The sequence below is a fragment of the Micromys minutus genome, assembly GCF_963924665.1.
Source record: "Micromys minutus genome assembly, chromosome: 12".
Classification (NCBI taxonomy): domain Eukaryota; kingdom Metazoa; phylum Chordata; class Mammalia; order Rodentia; family Muridae; genus Micromys; species Micromys minutus.
This window is the reverse complement of record NC_137981.1, coordinates 13481531-13499749: the sequence shown is the minus strand read 5'-3', so window position 1 is coordinate 13499749 and position 18219 is coordinate 13481531. Positions and strand designations below refer to the sequence as shown.

The 18219-nt window shown below is 51.9% G+C and overlaps 2 protein-coding genes across 4 annotated transcripts; one reads left to right on the top strand and one right to left on the bottom strand.

Annotated features, from left to right (window-relative positions):
• Positions 1-1971: 1971 nt before the first annotated feature.
• On the top strand, positions 1972-6819 carry CPNE6 (copine 6; the record flags this gene model as incomplete). 2 transcript variants are annotated; one of them, XM_080926185.1, is made up of 15 exons in its annotated part: positions 1972-2139; positions 2510-2689; positions 3087-3161; positions 3301-3375; positions 3546-3629; positions 3719-3808; positions 4141-4245; positions 4466-4552; positions 5059-5118; positions 5363-5496; positions 5568-5622; positions 5707-5758; positions 6056-6189; positions 6310-6543; positions 6682-6819. In XM_080926185.1, 15 exons carry the CDS (start codon positions 1972-1974, stop codon positions 6817-6819), a joined length of 1671 nt encoding a protein of 556 aa, XP_080782311.1. The 2 variants fall into 2 exon arrangements, with proteins under 2 accessions (XP_080782311.1, XP_080782310.1); XM_080926184.1 differs by having other exon boundaries at positions 6307-6543.
• Positions 6820-10142: 3323 nt separating this feature from the next.
• NRL (neural retina leucine zipper) lies at positions 10143-11882 on the bottom strand (the record flags this gene model as incomplete). 2 transcript variants are annotated; one of them, XM_080926062.1, is made up of 2 exons in its annotated part: positions 10143-10475; positions 11496-11882. In XM_080926062.1, 2 exons carry the CDS (start codon positions 11874-11876, stop codon positions 10143-10145), a joined length of 714 nt encoding a protein of 237 aa, XP_080782188.1. The 2 variants fall into 2 exon arrangements, with proteins under 2 accessions (XP_080782188.1, XP_080782187.1); XM_080926061.1 differs by having other exon boundaries at positions 11811-11876.
• Between the last annotated feature and the right edge of the window lie 6337 nt (positions 11883-18219).

The window sequence follows — 18219 nt, the reverse complement described above, 5'->3', positions numbered from 1 at the left end:
CTCGGGAGCTGGATGTCACCTTCGTGAGGTTCAGCATGATGGTTCTTAAGGAGTGTATGGATATCTTCAGCATTCTGTTGTATCCCAGGTTAGTGAGAGTAGGAGCCTGTATGTATGTCACAAGTACAGCCTAGTGTTCTTTTCTATGTAGCTACAAATATCCTTAACAAGTGCAGCTCTGTTGAAAGTGTTGTGAGAGTGTTTCCCGGTGTGCATCAGTGGGGCTATAACTGTCATGGTGTCACCCCGAGTTTATGTACTGGCGCCTGCAAGTGTCGAGATATGTGTGAGCCTGTGAGTCGTGGGTGCCGTGTGTCGAATCCTTCCTCCGTGTGGATGTCTGTGTGTGTGTGCCTGTGTGCATGCACCACTGCAATGTGTGTGTTTCTGTGATGCTGGCTGTGGGTGTGGTGTGAAGGAGAAGATGTGTGTCACTGTGTCTGCGGGGGGTCCTGCCTTGGGCCTGCCCCCAGCCCGCCCTCCTCCCTAGTTCTGTGGCTCTCTCCCAGGCAGTGTCCCTGTCCCTCCCCTCTCCTCCCTCACAACCAGTCTGTGCAGAGGGGGGAGCTGGTGCTGCGGCCCCCCCTCCTCCCCATCCAGGCCCCATAAATAGCAGCAGAGCCGAGCGGAGCTGGCGCCAGCGGCTGGAGCGGCAAGGAAGTCAGGGACAGGGCCGGAGACTGGAGACTGGAGAGAGGAGACCTCCACTAAGAGCCCAGGTGAGCCCACTCTTCCTTCCTAATCCAAGCCTGCGTCCTGCCTTCCCGGGCCCAGTCTCCATAACAACACCTCCTCTAGCTCTCTGAGAAGGCACCAGCCAACCCTACCTTATCCCCTCTCCACCACATGCCCCAGCCTGCCTTATGGGCTCCACTTTAACTGAGACTTGTGGCCATGGTACTGAGAGAGCCCCAGCCCAGCCCCTCCCTCACATTTCTATAAAGCTGTATCATCGGGAGGCTGGGAACCAGCCAGGGCACTGTCCGGTTCTGACAGAGACACAGGACCGTCACACCCTCCTGGAGAAGGATGCAGGACAGAGAGGGACAGACAGAGAGGGTGGGGCACTCAGGCGCACTGGACACTCACTCAGGAAGCATGTCATGGGTCAGATAGCTTCACCCTGAGATCTGGACAGGCACAGAGAGACGGGCTGTCCAGCCATGAACTCCGGCTGGCATGTCCCTGTCTGCTGCTGCCTGAAGCTTGGTGACTCTGCTGGGGGAGGGTGGTGCGTATGCATCCCACGGGCAGCATGGTGGGGGCCACGGCTCCCCCAAAACCCTGTCGCTAAGAGACAGTGCCTGTGTTGCCAAGAAGTGTTAGAACAGGGGGAGGTGGGGAAGACGGCAGGCTTGTCAAGCCTGAGAAACTCACAACAGGCCCTGGCCCTTGACTCTCACTCCCAAGCCCACCACCACATTCTCCCATCAGCCAGGCAGACAGGGAGTGGAATTCTAAGACAACAGGACACTTTTTTGCAGACCTTTCCACTGCCAACCTGTCTCCTCCTGTCCACTGCAGACTCCTTCCCTGAGGCCCGCCCTCTTCAGACCTCCGGGGGCATCTCCACCCTCTTCCCCACCCACTTGCCCCAGTTTAGTTCCCCGGTGCCAAGGCTGAGTGCTGTACTGGCTCATATGCCAGTCGGGAAGTAGCAGAAGGTGCTGAGACAGCAGTAAGCAGAAATCAATCGATGACCTAGGAGCCAAGCCTGCCAGCAACCCACTTCTATCCCAGCCCTCCAGTCTTTTCCAGCCCCATCCGCGACACCTAGGCTGGCAGAGTGACAGAGACATGGGACTCTGGACTCCTGCTCTTTGCTGCTTAGAGGAAGCCAAACATTGCAGGGGGAGTAGGTTGCCCCTAGGACCACAGGGACTAAGAGAGAAGAGCGATGGTCAGGTCCAGGACCCCTGAGAGACAAACTCCTCTCTCTGTTCAGGCTATCTGTTCTGTCCCCGCAGTGCCATGTCGGACCTAGAGATGGGATGGGTGCCCGAGCCCCCAGCCATGACCCTGGGAGCCTCTCGAGTAGAGCTGCGGGTGTCCTGCCACGGCCTCCTGGACCGAGACACGCTCACAAAGCCGCATCCATGTGTGCTGCTCAAACTCTACTCTGACGAGCAGTGGGTGGAGGTGAGGGTGGCTTGGTGGGGTTTTCCTTGGCTGACCTTCGTCACACCCAAGGAGGAGTGAGGGTTAGTGGGGGCAAGACAAGCCTCATGGGGAATGTGAGGATGCCAAAGGACCTTTGCTACCCATGTGGCGAACCTCGAATACAAACTTGCCATCATTGTAAGAAGCCCAAACTGTTTTAGCCGGAAGTTCACAGACTCCTAGAGGTCTGGTGGTACAGTAGCACCCCAAACTCAGAAGTCAGCTAAGAAAAAAAATGAAACTAATTGATGGGGACTAAGGAATTCTGGGAGAGCTCCTGCGTCCATGGAAATACAGGACAGGGACAAGTGGCCTTAGTTCCCAGAGGGTCCTTATCCCCCTGCTACAGGTGGAACGCACGGAGGTACTTCGCTCCTGTTCAAGCCCCGTCTTCTCCCGGGTGCTGGCCGTTGAATACTTTTTTGAAGAGAAGCAGCCTTTGCAATTCCACGTGTTCGATGCTGAGGATGGCGCCACCAGCCCCAGCAGTGACACCTTCCTCGGATCTACAGAGTGTACCTTGGGCCAGGTCTGCATTCCAGCTCCGCCCCTACATTGTCTAGCTTACCACCAACTTCTGCCTCCAGAGCCAAACTAAGAGAAAGGAGCCTGGATCCCTCCCTTCCATCCATGGATGTTCACCCTTGGACCAGACACTTAACCTACTTTTCCCATCTGAAGTGGGGGCAGGTGTATTCCTTTTGTTATCATTGCTGTTGTTGTATTTGATGCTGGTGACTGAACCAGCGGCTAAGTAGGTTCTTAAACTACTAAACTACACTCCCCTCCCCAGCTCCCCTCTCTTCAAGCTGCTATAGAATTGAGTCCACTAACCCAATCAAAGGGCCAGCCTTATGGACACGTATAGCCTTGGCCAGGGCAGACGCATCCGTAGCAGCCAGACTCCTCTCTACCTCTGTCTTTAGATTGTGTCACAAACCAAGGTCACTAAACCATTACTGCTGAAGAATGGGAAGATGGCAGGCAAGTCTACTATCACGGTAAGCAAAGTCACTCTTGGGCCATGGTTCAGTGTCCCCGTATGGACATCCATGGTGGTACTGTACTTGTGACTACCTTCATTTACGGGAAGCATATATGGTGGTGGGGAGGACTTATAATCCTCTGTCCCTTTTACAGATTGTAGCTGAGGAGGTATCAGGTACCAATGACTATGTGCAACTTACATTCAGAGCCCACAAGCTGGATAACAAGGTCGGAACCCCAGAGTCCATGCCCACCCCTGCCCCATTAGAGAGCCATAGGCTTCCCACCACAAACAGACCTCAGAGCTCCAGGCCGGTTCTCTTCTCAGTGTTACTTCCTTCCCATCCATCCTCAAAGATCACCCCCAGACTCACAAGCCCTTCCCACTGTGTCTCCAGGATCTGTTCAGCAAGTCCGACCCCTTCATGGAGATCTATAAGACCAACGGAGACCAAAGTGACCAGCTGGTCTGGAGGACTGAGGTTAGTGCACAGGGATATGGGCTAGAAATGCACGGATTATAGTAAAAACCCTAGACACTTGGTGACAAGGTCCCTCGTGCCTCTCAAAGGTGGTGAAAAACAACCTGAACCCCAGCTGGGAGCCCTTCCGTCTCTCCTTGCATTCCCTGTGCAGCTGTGACATCCACAGGCCCCTCAAGGTAAAGCCCCTTAGAGCTTCAAGTCTGCTGTCTGAGGCCTTCCCTGGGGTACAGCAGGCTTCCTCCCTCTCCCTCGTGTGATAAGTACTTGTCTCTGTGGGATAAATGACAGCTCACAGCTCCGTGTCAAGCTTCCCACAGGAGTACCTTTATCTGGGGCCAAAACTCTCTCCCAGAAGGAGCTAGAGAGGAAAGTTTAGCAGGAGACTCGTGTGTAGGTTAAGGGTGTCTATTGGAGCCTAGACAGTGTAAGGCCCCCACTGCGTGTCAGATCCTTTGGACACGCTACAGAGATCTCCCTAACCCTGCCCCATGCCTTTCCTGTTCCTTAGTTCCTGGTATATGACTACGACTCCAGCGGAAAACACGACTTCATTGGAGAGTTCACCAGCACCTTCCAGGAAATGCAGGAAGGGACTGCAAACCCCGGACAGGAGGTGCCAGAGACCCCCATCCTAACCCCAGGACCCAGGGGGAAACCCTCAGGGGGGTTGCCATCCACCTCACTCTAGGTGACTGGAGACAGAGATGATGAAAAGTGCCCAGGCTTGGCTGAAGGACGAGGTCATGAGGGTCTTCCCCTGGGAACCTCGGCAGGGAGGGGCGAGAGGGTCTGTTTGATGAGTGTCTGACTCTGTGTTGTGGGGGTGAATCTAGATGCAGTGGGATTGTATCAACCCCAAGTACCGAGACAAGAAGAAGAATTACAAGAGCTCAGGCACGGTCGTGCTGGCCCAGTGCACGGTAAGCCACAGCTCGGGAGGCCTCTGCCCTGCACGACCATGACCTCAGCTCCTTGCTTGCTTGCTTGCTTTTTAATTTTTTTAAATTTATATCTATTTATTTGGGGGGGGTGCGCTTGGGAGGACCCAGCACCACAGAGCACATGTGGAACTCAGAGAACAACTTTTGGGAGTCAGTCCTCTCCTTCTGCCATATTGGATCCAGGGATCAAACCTAGGCTTCTGGCTTGGCAGCAAGTACCTTTGCCCACCGAGCCGTCTCCCCAGCTACTTACTTTTTACATATATTTATTTGTGTGTGTGTGTGTCTGTCTGTCTATCTGTCTGTCCATCCATCCTTCCCTTGCTTTAAAGACGTGCTCTGGGAACTGTGAACCCTTGTTCCATCCCATCCCTGGCAGCAACCTTTAAAACACCCCTTTCCCCGCTAAAGCCTTGCCAATGCTTCCAGCTGAATGCCCTAAATGCACCGTCTCACCCTCCTGATTATCGTCTCCCATCTGCCAGGTGGAAAAAGTACATACCTTCCTGGATTATATCATGGGAGGCTGCCAGATCAGCTTCACGGTAAAGACCCTGAGGGGATAGCACAAGAAAAAGGGAGGGGCTAAGCCGATGCAAACTGAAGAAAGCTGGAGTCTCACTGCTCTTAACTGGCACCCCATGGACCTTGCATCCCACACCCTACTTCACTCTGAGGCTGCCCATGGACTTCCCCAGACTCACCTTGGTCCTTTTGACATACTCTACCTCTGGCCTAGCCTACCTGTTGGCTCTGTGGTTGCAGCATGTCCCTCCCTACCTTCACCAGGTGGCTATCGACTTCACTGCCTCCAATGGGGACCCAAGGAGTAGCCAATCCCTGCACTGCCTCAGCCCCCGACAGCCCAACCACTACCTGCAGGCCTTGCGCACAGTGGGAGGCATCTGCCAGGACTATGACAGGTAAGTGGTGAGGATAGGGTGATGAAGGGAGGCCTCACACTGGGAGCGCCACGGCCTTTTCTTCTCTCCAGTGACAAGCGGTTCCCAGCTTTTGGTTTTGGAGCTCGAATCCCTCCAAACTTTGAGGTAGGCTGGGTACAAGAGACAGGAGGCCCGCAGGGGAGACGTGAAAGAGGCACCCCTTTACTCTTTGTTACTTTACTCTGACAGGTCTCCCATGACTTTGCTATCAACTTTGACCCAGAAAACCCTGAATGTGAAGGTAAGCTGGGGGAGCCCCACCAGCCCAGCTCTATGACTTCTCCAGCACTAACACAGACTCAGCTTCCTGTCCCGTCCCTCCTCCCATCCAAAACTGTCTTCATTTAGAAAGAGCACCAGCCCTGTGACCCAGGATCTGTCCACTTACTTCTCCCAGCCCCAGGGACCATCTGACTACCCCCCCCCCAACCCATCCCCGCTTAGTGAGGAGCCGGGAGCTATCAAGCCTAGAACAGAAATGACCATTCTGCCCTCTGGAGTGCTCTCTCGAAGCTTCATCTCTTTTCTGTGCCCACAGAGATCTCAGGAGTCATAGCCTCCTACCGCCGCTGCCTGCCGCAGATCCAGCTCTATGGTCCTACCAACGTGGCCCCCATCATCAACCGTGTGGCTGAGCCAGCCCAGCGGGAGCAGAGCACTGGCCAAGCCACGGTGAGGATGAAACACAGACGACCAGGGACCACCCTGTGTGTACCTGGATTTGGAAAGATTGTCAGTGCTTTTTCATACAACAGTAGCAGCCCGTGCTCTCCCTCTGCTTGCCCTCAGAAGTACTCGGTACTGCTGGTGCTCACTGATGGCGTGGTGAGTGACATGGCCGAGACCCGAACAGCCATTGTGCGAGCCTCCCGCCTGCCCATGTCCATCATCATCGTGGGCGTGGGCAACGCCGACTTCTCCGACATGCGGCTACTGGACGGAGACGATGGTCCCCTGCGTTGCCCAAAAGGAGTACCCGCAGCCCGTGACATTGTCCAGTTTGTGCCCTTCAGGGACTTCAAGGATGTGAGTGCTCTGTAGTCTCTCCCGGGGCTTCTCAACAACTCAGATCTGTCTTTCTTGTCCTCTGAAGTCCCACTGCTTGCCCGTGTGAGCCAGCCGACCCCATTCTCCTGCTCCTAATCGATCTCCTTTCCTTCCCAGGCCGCGCCCTCTGCGCTAGCTAAGTGTGTCCTGGCAGAGGTGCCACGGCAGGTCGTAGAGTACTATGCCAGCCAAGGTATCAGCCCAGGGGCTCCCAGGCTCTCCACACCGGCTGTGACTCCCAGCCCCAGCCCATGACTGCCTCTCGACACAAGCAACACCCCCTCAGTCTCTCAGTGAGTTCTGGGGGACCAACGGGGTGGACACAAAAGGGGTTCAAAGCAGTGCATCGGAATAACCCCTCTTGGCTGGTGTAACACTGCTGTTGTTTTTACTGTCCTACTCTCAGGTGCCTGCGCTGACCCTTGTGATTCCTGTGACCAATGTCTCTGCCATTTGGACCAGTGGTGCCCTGCAGGTCCTGGTAGTGAGTGATGGGCCCCGTTCCCATCTCTCCAAGCCCGATATCCCTCAACTCTGAGGACCCTCAATAACTTCCTCCAGTGATTGTGACTCTCTGGATGTAAATAAAGGGACCCCCCCCCAAGTACTGCAGCCTCCGACCACTATGCCTCAGATGTCTATGGGCCGTCCATCACTCCCACATACACCATAGAAAACGGGGGCCAATCTCTTTCCAGATCTGAGCCACACCTCCACCAGCAGGCTGTTGTCTCTGCAGCCTCACCCCAACTGTGTGCCAATGGATCCAGGGCCCTACCCTCACCTCCCAAGCCCAGGGGGCTCTAAACACCATGTGTGTTAACATCAGGAGATGGGGGAGGGTAATGAGGGGCTGTCTAGAGGGAAGGCTGATGCTTTCTTAGAGCTGTCTTCAGAGAGGCCCCGCTGAGTATCCCAGGGGCTGAACCCCAGCCTCCACACAGCTGTGGGGCAGGCCACAAAGAGATTGTGAGGACATGAAGGGGTGCAACCGATCTGCTAATGAATTAGGAGCAAGAAAGAGTATAGGAGTCTGGAAGAGCTGATTTTCCCTGGGTGAGTCTTCATGCACCTGACCTGCAAGTGTGACCTGGGGTGTCGGGAAGTCTACTCGGGCACTCTTATGGATGACATCAGAACCGGGCGAGGATTGCTCTTTAGCACATATCGCTCTTAGCGTCTTTAAAAGTGTGTACTGTGGTAGCAAATTGTAACACAGGCTCCCTGTTTTTCTGGCAAAGCAAGGAAGGCTTGATTTTTAACTCTCCAAGGTCAGAAAAGAGCCAGCCATGGCAGCACGGCCTGCACTCCAACAAACCTTTGCCTGAGCGTGTACATAGGGCCCAGATGTGTTGCCTTGAGACCAGGCATGTGCGTACTGAGGTCTGGTGTGTGGCATTAGTGTGTGAGGAGAGAATCTTTGCCCTTGTGTGCCATGCACCTGAGAAAGGGATGCAAGAGAGTCAGTGGGTCCAGACTGAAGCTCAGAGGGACAGAGGGGGACACAACAGAAATTCAGAGTGAGGGACAGGCAGGTGCTGTGTCCCAGACCTGTGAACCTGGCACGCAGAAAGAGAAAGCATGGCCAGGCATGGAGGTACACACCTTTAATCCCAGAACTCAAGGCAGAGGTAGAGAGATCTCTATGAGTTCAAGGCCAGCCTAATCTATAAGTGAGTTCCAGACCAGGGAGGACTATACAGTAGGGCCCCATTACAAAAACAAACAAACAAAAAGATTCTGAGTCTGAGGCTAGCCTGGGCTACAGAGTAGAAAAAGAAGGACACGGGGTCAGAAAGAAGAACTGAGATCCTGAATCCTGGGTGGGCTCCCTCTGTCCCAGACTCTCCCTTCAGTGATGAACGTAAAAGAGGAAAATGCTGTGCATCCTCATTAGAGAAGAACCCAGACCAGAGACAAAGGCTGCTGGTCAGAGGTAGGGAAGGGAGAAAGAAGCACTGGGGCTGGAGGAAAAGACTCCGGTTTCGGTCTCCTTCCAGAGGATGAGCGAGGCTAGAGGAGGGGAGGGAACAAGAAATGTGATGGGAGAGAGGAGACAGCTGGTCAGGGGGTGGGGAGTGGGGGCCGAAAGGAAGAAAGACATATGGGAGCCACTTCCCCCCACAGGACTGCTTCTCCCGTTCATTATGCCCCTTGGAGGACTGGGGCTGATGAGGTGGGTACTCCCAGCTCAAAGCTTCTGCTCTGCCCAAAGGCCCTCCCCATATGGTGCTGAACTGGAGGGCTGGGTTACCATGGCAACTGTGAGACCTGGAGGACAGCTACAGATGAGGCCTAGCTGGGGCCACTGCTGCTTCTGGGTTGTGGTTGTGGTAGTGGCGGTGGTGGGTGGTAAAGCTCCATCTGGACCATTCCTCCACCTCCTCCACTCCACACTCATTGGCCTTCTAGAACTGAGATGTACACTGCTCGGCTCCAAAAAGGGTCTTTCTGCGCAGATTAGGCAAGCAATCCACCACTGAGCTACAATAGCAGACCCCTCCCCACCAAAGAACACCCGCCCCATTCCCTGTCTCCCTCTCACACCAAACGCAGGAAACAGTTACCCAAAGCAGTGATACAGAATTACCTCTTTTTAAATCACAAAAGCACCTAGCCAATAACATTCGTTATTTTTTTTTTCTCGGACTTGAGGTTTAATTCACAAAAGCCACAGTGTCCTGAACTCCAGGTTGTCCTGTGAGCAGTTTGAAGGCCAAGGAAGCCTAGAGGGGACCACTTAGAGCCAGTGCTAGTGAGAACCCCAGAGCAGCCATGCTGTGTATTGCTGCCTAAGCCACAGCCTGGAAGCTGAGGCAGAACAGGATGTCCCTTAGGTGCAGACATCTTGGGCCCTCTAGGGGAGACCATTAGACCTGCCAAAACTAAACCAGTGTTGGAGGCCATCCAGTCCAAAGGAAAGAAACCTTACGGCAGTGGCTTTGCTTAAGGTGACAGACATACAGCCTGTGACGCTGTAGAGACTAGCGCCCAGGGTGCCAGGCTCCCGTGGGGGGGGGGGGCACTTGTTCTGCTGCTTTGGACTCTAAAGGCCGCTGGGTTGAGCAGAGGAAAGCGTTCCAAGTTGACCTATTACTGTTTGTTTAGGGGAATTAGCATCTTGACAATCCAAGTCGTAGTAAAATGGGGAGTCCACAGATTCAGTGACAACGCAGCTCGTTAATTACAGCATTAATGCACTACTGGTTGAAAACCTTGAATTAAGAACTATACCATCAGGGGAGCTGCACCCCTCCTTCTCTTCCTCCTCCTCCTCCTCCTCCTCCTCCTCCTTCAGCATGCCACCTGCCCACCCTCCACACTGCCACCTTCAGTACAGGCACTAGCCCCTACAGAATTCCGTGCCCTAAATCATGCAGAGTCGTGAACTGCAAAAGGAAAGGGGACTCATCTCCAGCAAAGGACCAGCATCTAACCTCTGGCATGCCAAGAGGTCAGAAGTTTAGGGATCTCTGTACGGACACACAGGACCACAGGTAGCGGTTTGGTTCGAGGACTCCCTCTCCTATACAGTGCCATCTGCCCAGCCACTTCCAACCCGCCACACCCCCTGCCCATCAGAGGAAGAGGTGTGTGTGGTCGTCGGACCCAGGGCCGCCGGAGGTCAGCCGGTCACAGCGGGCCTTATAGAGGTCGCGCTCCCGAGCCAGGCGGGCCACCTCAGCCCTCAGGGCATCCAACTGGGCGGCCAGGCGGGCGCGCTCGGCCTCCAGCCCCCGCCGCTGCTGCAGCCGCTTCGAGCGACAGGCCTGCGCGTAGCCGCGGTTCTTGAGCGTGCGGCGCCGCTGCTTCAGCCGCAGAGCCTCGTCGCGCCCGCAGCCCCGCAGCTGCCGGTTCAACTCGCGCACCGACATCGAGACCAGCGCGGCGTCTGAAAATCTCTCGGGCAGCTGCGGAGGAAGAGTGCAGGGACCAGGTTAGGGCGGGTGTCACCCGGCTAGGGTCCCCGTGCCACTCAGGAAGCCCTTAAGAAAGCCCTCCAGGTTCCACCTTCAGCTGCCATATGCTGGCTTTTCCGGCAGACCCCACCCTGGGTTCTGGCACGCCTGGACCACGAGGCTATGCCGCCACCCTCATTTTCCATCCCCCATCCGCAAGGCTGCGAGCCCCTGGGTCCTTCAGCGAGTGTCGCAGTGTGGGCTCCGCCCCTCCCCTCTGGAGAGCCAATCCTGCCTCTGGACACTGCGTACCCTTCAGCTATCTGCAGTGTCTGGGGGACCCGCGCCCAGACGGATCCCGCCCTTGCCACACTCGGACAAGTCTCCTTGTCCTGAACACCACAACTTGGTGACCCTCGAGGATTTGGATTACATCCTAAAGCCTTCAACACCCCCATCTGTGTCTATAATTAATAGGATGAGTCCCAATCCTATCTGAGAAGGTTAGGCGCTGGGGAAAACACGGAGCCTTGAGAAAGCCAGCCTCAACCGCAGCCTTTACCAATTAGGTTCCACACTTCGTTTTTTCTATTTGCTTCCACACAGTCGCTCATCCCCACACCATCACCACCACCACCCTCTTAAATTCTAGACCCTTTGCCCTCTGAAAGCCCTTCGAATCTTACTTTGTTTTGTTTTATTTTTTGAACTGGTCTCACCGTGTAGTCATGGTTGGCCTGGAACACTATTTAGACAAGGCTGGCTCTGAACTCACAGAAACCTTCCTGCGCTAGCCTCCCGGATGCTGGGATTAAAGTCGTGAACCACAATTCTCAATCTCCTCTTAATCTCTCTGTCCTCCGTGATTCGTGATTCCTACCATTTTGAAAAAATGATCTAGTTTCTCTGATTTTTCTCAAGGACCTTGTTCTGTCTCTTTCCAATTCATAATTCTTTCCAGGAATCCTCCCTCTTTTGACTGGCCTCCTTCCTTAGGTCTTCCTCCCTCAGACTAGCCTTCTGGTTACTCACCTGGACATGCTGGGCTCCTGTCTCTCCTGGGCTCCCTGAGTAGTAGCCATGAGGCCCTTCTACCGAGACTGGGCCCTGGTTCTGCAGCAACTCCACAGCTTCCTCAGGGCTCAGCCCCAGAACCTCATCAGCCCCCAGCTGCTGCTGCAGGGTAGCCAGCCAATAGAGCTCCTCCAGGCCTGGCCTAGGGGCCTCGCCAGTGCCCACCATGCCTGGATCACTGAAGGTAGGTGACGGAGGCACTGAGCTGTACGGTGTAGAGCCCAAAGAGGCTGTGGGGACTCCAGATCGGCCTTCAGAGGGCTCCCGCTTTATTTCAAACTTCATCAAGTCAAAGTCATTAACATATTCCATAGCCAAGGGGCTGGGGGGAAGAGCCATTCTGGGACTGAGCAGAGGAAGGTTTCCTGCAAGAAAGAGAAAAAGTGTGGAACACTTAGAGGCTGCCTGCCATCCCTTTCACTATAACCCCCTCCCAAGGGACCCAAGTGCCCTGAAACTAGAGCACTGGGGTTCCAGACGAATGATGCAGCCCCTCTTCCAAGAACAGCTACTTCTAGGCAGTTCCTAATGGGCAACAAGAAACTGCAGGCCTGAAGGACAAAATGACAACATAGCCTTTGGTGTGTTGACAGCACCCTTTGGTGCCTCTGGGATTTATGAAAAGCAACAGCAACATGGTAGTGCTCCCAACACTGGTGCTGGGACACCCAGGGGGCTCTATCATCTCCAAAGGCACCATTCCATCTACAAGCAATTAAAGTGTACACTTAATCTACTGTGGCTGTGTGTGTGTGTGTTCGTGTGTGCATGTGCATGCATGTGCGTGCATGTGTGAGTGTGTGTGTGTGTGTGCATGTGTTAGGACAATGGAAAAACACTGTGCTGTTTATTTTAGGTATAAGGATATTGTGCTGTTACCTTTGTCTCTCTAAGCCTTCAGGAGTGTGTCAGTTATACGTTTGCTCTATGAGTTAGTCAATACACAAATCTCTTCTAAAGAGACTCTCCATGGGAAAAGAAAGGTTCTAGGAAGACCAGGACCGGGTGGCCACTCTCTCTCTTCTTGAGGCCAATCTTGAAGCCATGAAGACAGATCGTCTTTGACTTAGAACCTGTTAAGTGGTGAGTCTGAGCAGATGGTCTTGACTCTCTGATCCTTTTGTTCACTGTGGGCTTTGAGAACTTCCCCAAAGAGTGTTCTGTGGAAGACTAATTCCGAGAAGTGCCCGAAAAGGAGAGGTCTACACTTGTGATTTTAGTAAAGGCTGCCTCTTAGCCTCATCCTTTGCAGAGGCACAAAAGTCTATTACCCTGAGAAGCCCTTGAGCAAACCATCATTGAGCGGAGTGAGCTCAGTCTACAATACTAAGGAGCTTCCCCCCCTCCCTCCCTCCCTCCTCCCCTCCCTCCCGGGGGACAAGCACTCACCTCACCTCTGGCCAGTTTGTCTCACTGCTTTACATCTTCCAGTCTGGAGTCCTAGCTCTGGCCCAGTTCCCAACACCAAGAGACATGCCCACCCCCAGAAAGAGGTCAGGGAGTCTTATCCCCCACTCCCTCGAAGAGTCCCTGTGTAGTTCAACCACATCTCAGATTCCCGCACTTTGACCAGAAGTTAGAAGAGTAGACAAGGCTTCCCTCTTCGAGGGAAGACCCACTCAGCCCTGAGAGGATGGGGCTGATAGAAGGAACCAGTTCTTGGTGGAAAGGAGCTGGTGAGACTGACTGGAGGGGTGCAGAGACTGGGAGATGGTAGTTACGTAAGGCCGGAAAGACTGCTTGTCTTTCGGATACAACAGCAGCCAGAGCAGGAGTGGAACAGGGTGCAGAGGATTGAGGATTCTAGATACAGCGCACTGCAGGGATCAGGGGAGGGGCCCTACATGACAGGCCTGGTACCCACGAGAGTCACCAGGCATACTCACCCTAAGAATGGCAGAGACAACGTAGTCACTGTCAGAACCAGAACGGCACAGCTTCCCCAGAGACTAGACACTCCATAGAGCAGGGTCTGGTGTCCCTGTATTCAGAACAAGGGGGCTGTGGGCACTCTTAAAGGACTAGTTGTCTGAGCTCAGCCGTGGTCCTCAAGCCTTATCCAATGAGATAAAGGGCTTATTTGCATATCTTATTGGCCCGGGGCAGGGACGCAGAAGACAATGAAGGACAGGTTCTCCAGAAAGGAAAAAATGGCATCTTCCCCAGAAAAGCTTCCTATTCATGGTCTTGGTTATGTGTGTGCATTTGGTTTCCAGTATGGAGAGCCACGCTGGCCTCCAGCACCACGGCTCCATGTAAACACAATTCTCAGGCCAGTCTACTCAAAGCTTAGGGCTGGTAAAGGTCCAGACAAACTACCAAAAGCCCTCCTCTATTCAGACTCCGCACCTCCCACCTATATCTGTGAGACGTACACACTTTCCCAGCCTGCTCTTAGCCATCTTGTTGGGGCTGCTTCTTCTTTTCAAGCATCCTCATATTTCTGCCCCTGTCCCACCTTCACCCTGACTGGTCTTATTCCTCAGAGTCACTGAATTAAAAAGATAAGCAACGTTCTCCATGAAAGAACTCACTCTTCATAGCCCATCTGGAAGACATGCAGCCTAGCTTGAGAAAAGAAACAGAAGACCGAACTCTGTCTGGTCTTTCCTCGGGAGAAGCTGAAATCCCATCTCTGCTACATTTCTGTGACTGCCCTCATGAGTCCTCGACTTCCTCTCACCTTTTCCCTGTGTTTACCTCAGTCCCTCTCTCCTCCTGTCCTCCTCATTCCCAGGCGGCTGTGCTGTGACCTACATTTTCAGCCTAATCCCCTAACGCCTCTTAGAGCTGTCACCCCCAAGTAGGAGCCGGAGCAGGGATACTAGGACTTAGCCAAGGAGATGTTTAAACCTGCCTGAAGCTGTTTAAATAGGGGCTGTACTAGGGAGAAAAAAAAAAAAAAACTCCAGACATTAAAGGGCATTCCCTGATGAGAACTCCCAGAAACAGTTAATAGGTCTTCCTTCACAGTGCAGAGGGAAGTCTGCGCTCTGTCAGCCCCAAGCATCCTCAGTTTACCTGGTCCCAGACGTATATGTTAAGGAAGAGCTGGTAGATGCAGGTTACTTAAGACTATGAAAGCCATAGTCCCTTGGGAACTTGAAGAAACAAACTCTTGTTTTTCCTCAAACTCACAGAATCAGAATCTTAGTAGGTAAGGTACAGACATTTGGGTTTTACTAAGCCCTTTCAACTGGTCGATACACATTGAGACCCACTAGTCTACAGATGCCTACACTCAACCCATCTTATCTTGGAGTGTGTGTGTGTGTGTGTGTATACACCCACCCTACATTAGTTTTCCATCACTGCTCTGGTTTTGGTATTTTTTTTAAAGGCTAGTTTTCCCTGAGAAATGATTAGACTAGAGTGAAACCATTAACCCAAAGAAATCTCTCCTTTGATTTTTCTCAGGCACTTTGCCACAACAACAAAAGCTGACTAACATTAACACAATTGCTCCAGTAAATACCTGAAGTCATCAACTTAATCGGAAAGAGCTTTGCCTTGGTGTGCTGCCTTGGAGATCCTAGCCAGTGAGCGGTTGGCCCCATCATTACATGCCTGTAGTGAGTCAAGCTGTCACGGCAGGGACACACCTTAAAGCTACTCATCATATCCCTGGGACAAAAAAGAAAAGAAAGAGAAAAGAAAGCAGGTGGGCCCCGCTTCCTTCAAGGGCATACCCCAATGACCAGGGAGAGGATAGGGCCCTACTTCTCTCAGGGTAAACCCAATGATCAGAAGACTTCCCACAAGGCCCCACCTCTAGAAAATTTACCACCTTCCAATAATGACAAGTTTTGAACTCAAGTGCCTTCGGAAGACATTGGTTTGGTTTGATTTGGTTTGGTTTTCAAGACAGGGTTTCTCTGGCTGTTCTGGAACTTGCTTTGTAGAGCAGGCTGACCTTGAATTCATAGATCCACCTGCCTCTGCCTTCCTAGTGCAGGGCATAAAGGCATGCCACCACCAAGCCAAACTTTGGAGGACATTCGAAATCCAAGTTTTCTCTATTCACGTTAGAAAACCTAGGTCAGATATCACAATTCTCCCATACCTAGGTCTCTTTTTATGAAATAGACTCACTATTCAAGTAGAAAATGTTACTTTTCACCAGGATCTGTGGCTTGTTTTCTTAGAAGAAGCAGAAAATTTAAGTCCAGGAACCAGCCATTAAAAGGGATGTTGAAAGCAAGGAAGCCCACATGTGTACCGGTGGAATGTGGCTTTACAGTGGATAGCCAGGAAGGAAAGGTCAGCAGCATTGAGGGTAGCCCCTCTCGTGCCTGCTCTGACCTAACCAGACACTTGCCCCCACCAGGCAGCTGTCATATCTGTCCTGATCCTCTTGTTTACTGGAGGACTCAGGGGAGAGGTGGGAGAGCTAAGCTGCTAAGGGTGAAGGGAGTCGGGCCAAATAAGCTCTCAGGCAAGCTGGGCCGTTCCCGGGTACCACTCACTGGGGTAGGCTCAGCGGAGAGTTGCGCTGACCAGTGGAGACCCAGGAGGCATAGAACATCCCAAGCACCACAGGGAAGACTTGGAGGCTAGGAAGTCGATAATAACGCTAAGGACGGCTGGATACCCCATAAAGGGAGCTATAGATGAGACATGTGAAGCCGTCCGTGCTCAATGGTAGAATGCCTGCAAGCCCAGCACTCAAAAAAAAAAAAAAAAAAAAAAAAAGATGGAGGCACATGTAGCTTACACATGCCTGAAAACACAGAGCTGGGGAGGCAGAGGCCAGAGCAGAGTGTGAGTTCAAGGCCAGCTTGAAGAAAGGAGGAGAAGAAAAGGAAGACGAAAGAAAAGAAGGAACCACCAAGCTCTGCACACTGACTGTAGAGTCCTGGAAAACCAGTTCTCTAGGATGTCACTCACCCCCAACCCCTCTGCTCTGCACACTGACTGTAGAGTCCTGGAAGACCGGTTCTCAGTCCTAAGTTTAATTTTGGTGTTGCTGTGTAGCTCAGGCTTACTCAAAGGTCACATTCTCCTGCCTCACACTCTGGCATTACAGATGTGCACATTGCCACTCTTGAGGTCACTCTTGTCTGTTCTTCCCTCTCCCTGGTCCCCTCTCACTGACCCCCTTGCCAAGCCCACTATACGTCGTTGGCTAGTATCTTCTAAACAGTTATAGTGTTGGCCATAAAGAACACTCAGTGAATTTTAACACTGTGGACTAGTGAAAGGGAAATCACACGACTCGCTTTAGACTCCTGTTTCTCAACCCTCCTAATGCTGCAACCCTTCATACATTTTCCTGTTATGGTGACCCCCAACCATAAAATTATTTTCATTGATATGTTATAACTCATCTTGGTATTGTTATTAATCATAATGTAAATATCTGTGTTTACCTATGGTCTTAAGCAACCCTTATGATAGGATCCTTTGACACCCCCCCCCAAAGGGGTTACCACCACGGGCCAAAAACCACTGTTTTAGAGCTACCCACAACCACTGCTCTAGACTTACACAAGAGTAGCTTCTGCCCTGTGCCTTCTGGTTTAGAAGCTCCATTTGGTCTTCCTGTGGCTAAATATACCCCATGATGTGAAACATCCCCCGGCCCAGATCCCTGGTCCCTGAGAATCATACTCCAGGTATCCAAAATTTTTCTGCACAAAGAGCTCAAACCTGCTTCTAGGAATCACATAAACTCCCCACACCCTGGGATTTCCCTTCCATGGCTGGACCTCACCAATGATACACCCCCGAGTCTGAGAGTTGCCTTTCCCCATATTACCACATCCTGGACAAGAGCCCTGAAGACTCTAACTAAACACCAAATTTAAATAAGCCTTTCTAGACCACTATGAAGTCTGTACATGTAAACAGATAAAAATTAAAGATAAATATTTATTACTTTAAATGATTTGTATATTTTAAATAAAAGGTTTTTTTTTATTGTTAATCTGTGATAGTAAAGCACTCTACCACTGTGCACTTTGGGGTAGAAAAATGGGTGAAAGGGCAAAGTTTCACCAAATTGCCTGGGCTGGCCTTGAACTTTGGATCTTTAAAGGTTCACATCACTTGGCCTGGATGAATTATCCATCTCACATATTTAAACACAAAGCTTGTAGACCACTATTTGTACTCTTGTCCCAGGCACAAAGGTACTCCTAGATTTTAAAAAAAAATTACACACATATTGGCTCAGCAGTTAAGAGCACTGGCTGCTCTTGCAGAGGACCCAGGTTCAATTCCCAAAACTGGTATGACAGCTCACAACCACTTGTAACTCCAGTTCCAGGGGATGTAGTGCCCTCTTCTGGTCCCTGCAGGAACTGCTCACAAATATGCAACCAAAACATCTTCACACATAAAAATAAAATTTAGAAAAATCATTCACACACATTTTATCTTGAGATTGAGAAATATCTACTATATTACCTGGGATTTCCTGGAACTTTTGTTCATAGGCCGTCCTCATGGCTACAGATGTAACAAACCCTTCTAATTGACAAGCTATAAAAAAAAGTCTGGATGCTGCAAGATTTTATTTCATCAAGATGTAATATCTGTTTGTTAAGTTATTTATTTAGAGAAAGGGGGTAGATAAAAGAATAAATTTCAGACAGTTCCCTCCTTCTATTATGATGGTTCCAGTGATTAAACACAGGTTATGTCTTAGTCTTAGTGGCCCAAGCCTTAACTTGTGAGCCAT